The sequence below is a fragment of the Nicrophorus vespilloides genome, unplaced genomic scaffold (assembly GCF_001412225.1).
Source record: "Nicrophorus vespilloides isolate i.1.1-1 unplaced genomic scaffold, Nicve_v1.0, whole genome shotgun sequence".
Lineage (NCBI taxonomy): Eukaryota > Metazoa > Arthropoda > Insecta > Coleoptera > Silphidae > Nicrophorus > Nicrophorus vespilloides.
Genome location: NW_017098899.1, coordinates 1 through 2,899, shown reverse-complemented (window position 1 = coordinate 2,899; position 2,899 = coordinate 1). Strand labels below are relative to the sequence as shown.

The following is a 2,899-nucleotide window of genomic DNA, read 5'->3' as shown; positions in this document are numbered from 1 at the left end:
AAATTCAATTTGCAGCTTTGCGAATAAAATAAAATAAATGACCCCTGGTCCCATGTGGGCTGTAGTATGAAATGATTGCGATTGTAAATTCGTGGCTTCGCCGAATGTAAACGTGCCGTTCATGCGCAAATCACGGTGCTCGTAATTAGTGCCGCAGTTAATGTTTAATTGATTATTTATGGCACTTTAAAACCGAATGAAACCATGTATAAAGTGAAGAGTACGTGAAGTAGTCACTCACCACGTAAACTGCACCCAGAGGCATGACCAGACATGCTACCATCAAATCAGCAACTGCAAGCGACACGATCAAATAGTTGGCGACATTCTGCAGGTTCCTCTCCATAAGGATGGCAGCAATAACGAAGACATTTCCTGAAATATAAAGATTTTTTATTTATTTTTATAAGATTTATGAGAAATATAAATGACAAATGTTAACAAAAACTAGTTAGCAAAATGAGAAATGTTAGCTGTCATTTAACACTTTGCTGACGAAAAGATTTGACACACTCGTTTCCAACTGTTATAAGAGAAACTAAAGAAACGTATTTTGATAACTCATACAGAACTAACTTCAGAGCTTAAAAACATAACCTCAACACGACAGCAATTTGTCATAAGAAAAGGGTAAATATTTAGTAAGTACATGTTAAAGCAATAAATGGTGACAATTGATAAATATTGATTTAAAGGTTAAGTGTTCTTTAACTTACCGATGATGGTTACTAAGATCATGAGGCCTAGAACAATGGAGAGTACTCCCATGAGGAGAATGTGGGCCAAGGGTTCACCATCTTCGTTGCCGATGAAGGTATTATTGAATGTGCCATTAACCAGAGTGTCATTAGGAACGGTCAAATTCAGAAACTTATCCGGTGATAAGCGGAGGAAGTTGCCTATGGTGCCTTCATTGAATTCCTCCAGATTTTCTACATACAACATAAAGTTCGCATTATCATGTAATCGAGGAATTGCAGATGCAAAAGCGGAAATTGTATGATGAGCGTGTCCTCTCGGAGTGCCGGAGTGCACTTAAAGGAATGTTAATCCCACAAAAACAACGGTTCCATAAACAAATACTTTGCAACGCAAATGAATGAAGGAAATTACCATGATCCTCGCTTCTCATTGTCATCGTTGCCATTTAAATGTATGCGAACTGAGCGATGCAGTTTATATTCTTTGTGGAAAGTAAGTGGCTTGAAGGAGTTTATAAGAGATGAAATGAATTTATTGTTATAGAATTTTGCATGAGCTTCGGTGGAGCTCTTTTATGTGAGAGGTAGAGAAGGAGGATGAGGATGAGGAGAAGAAGGATGATATGATGCGAGATGAAGTTGTGTGTGGGTGATCCATCAAATCTGTTTCGCGTTTAATGTTAATCCCTTTTAGGGCAGTAAAAATGTTGATGCATCGCATGAAATATTCATATGGAGAAACATAATGGAAGGGCGTAATGTTTTACGCGCCCCGGGATTCAATTTCGTGGAGAATGAGATGCGATTAAGCGGGAATGCGTCTGTGTATCCAAGGGCCGGTATTCGGCGAAAAGGAAGAGGGCACTGCGAAGGGAGTGCTTCGCTTTGAGCATGCAAAAAGCTGAGGGTTTTACCATCGGAAGTCGTGGGCTGTATCACATCGTTAACATGGAGAACGGGTGCCGTTGCGTGGTGGCCGAGGGCGTTTTTTAGCATGCTAAGGGTAGGCATGGCTCGCAGGGACTGCCTGGACCTCACGGTATCATCGTCTCAGCCCTGTAAACACACAAAACAACCAGTCAGTCGGGGTTGCGGGCAGCGGCAACGGCAGTGGCGGCCCTTTTTAATTGAATGGCGCGCCGATAAGGGCGGAAAGGGCCGCGGCCGAAAGCCAGAAGGATCCAAGATAAATAACTAACTAACTCTAACTGAGTCGGCACTCAAGTTACGCCTCCGGCAATCGATACAAGTTTAATAGCGTCACGGACCGATATAATAGCGAAAGTTGTGCCTGTCAAAACTTATTCTATTATGCAATTGTATCCAACTTCCCAATGCAATTCTCGATGCCAAATGTAACTACGCAGTATTCAGACAACGTAGACAACACGAAACATCGTGACAATCAGTGTCGACTCGTGGAAACGCACTTGACGGGTTATTACCGGAACTTTGTCAATTCCAAATATAGAAATTATTGAAGAAAATCAATGACTATAAGTTTATATTAATTAATTAAAGTTTGATTTAAATTTAAAAAAAAATCTAAATGTTATTATTGTATAAATGAAAAAGAAATTAATCGCAAATTTTATGGAATTTTTTATATACAAAATATAGAAAATAATTGAAGAAAATCAAATATTATAAGTTTACTGAATTTTTATTTAAATTTCAAGATATGTTTAACCACTATTATGATAATCGATTCCGCCAATAATACGCACTAATCAAGGATTTTGAAAATAAACACAAAAATCTATGTAGAAAAAATAATTTTGTTTACTAATTTTTTTTATTTTGTTCAATTAGAATTTACTTTGTTCTGAAATTTTCACACCGTATTATAGTGAATCCGCACAATCGAAGCCTTGTAAATTGAGTATTAAAAATTAAATCATTTGTATTGAAATTTTCACATTGAAATTTAGTGAATCAGCTTTAATCAGACCCGCACTATGTAGGTAGAGTGCGGATTTAGTAAAAATATTAAAAGAACAAAATTTACACGAATGTCAACTTTAATAATACATGTCAATATATTCAGTTCTTTAATACCATAACTGGAAAATGTTGATAACTTACAATAAGACATCCCATAAATTGTCAGATTTACAATCTTAGAGTTGTTAGTTATAAAACGGGTGAGTTTCCACATCCACATAGTAAAAACTGATTTCCTTTCTTCGAAAATATAT

The 2,899-nt window shown here is 37.0% G+C and overlaps 1 protein-coding gene across 1 annotated transcript; it reads right to left on the bottom strand.

The window, feature by feature from the left end:
- Positions 1-241: 241 nt before the first annotated feature.
- LOC108563477 (5-hydroxytryptamine receptor-like) lies at positions 242-1,755 on the bottom strand (the record flags this gene model as incomplete). Its single annotated transcript, XM_017922160.1, has 3 exons — positions 1,616-1,755; positions 717-932; positions 242-375 (listed from the first exon to the last, which is right to left on the bottom strand). Coding segments are annotated over exons 1-3 (447 nt in total), but the record flags the coding sequence as incomplete, so codon positions are not given.
- Positions 1,756-2,899: the final 1,144 nt, after the last annotated feature.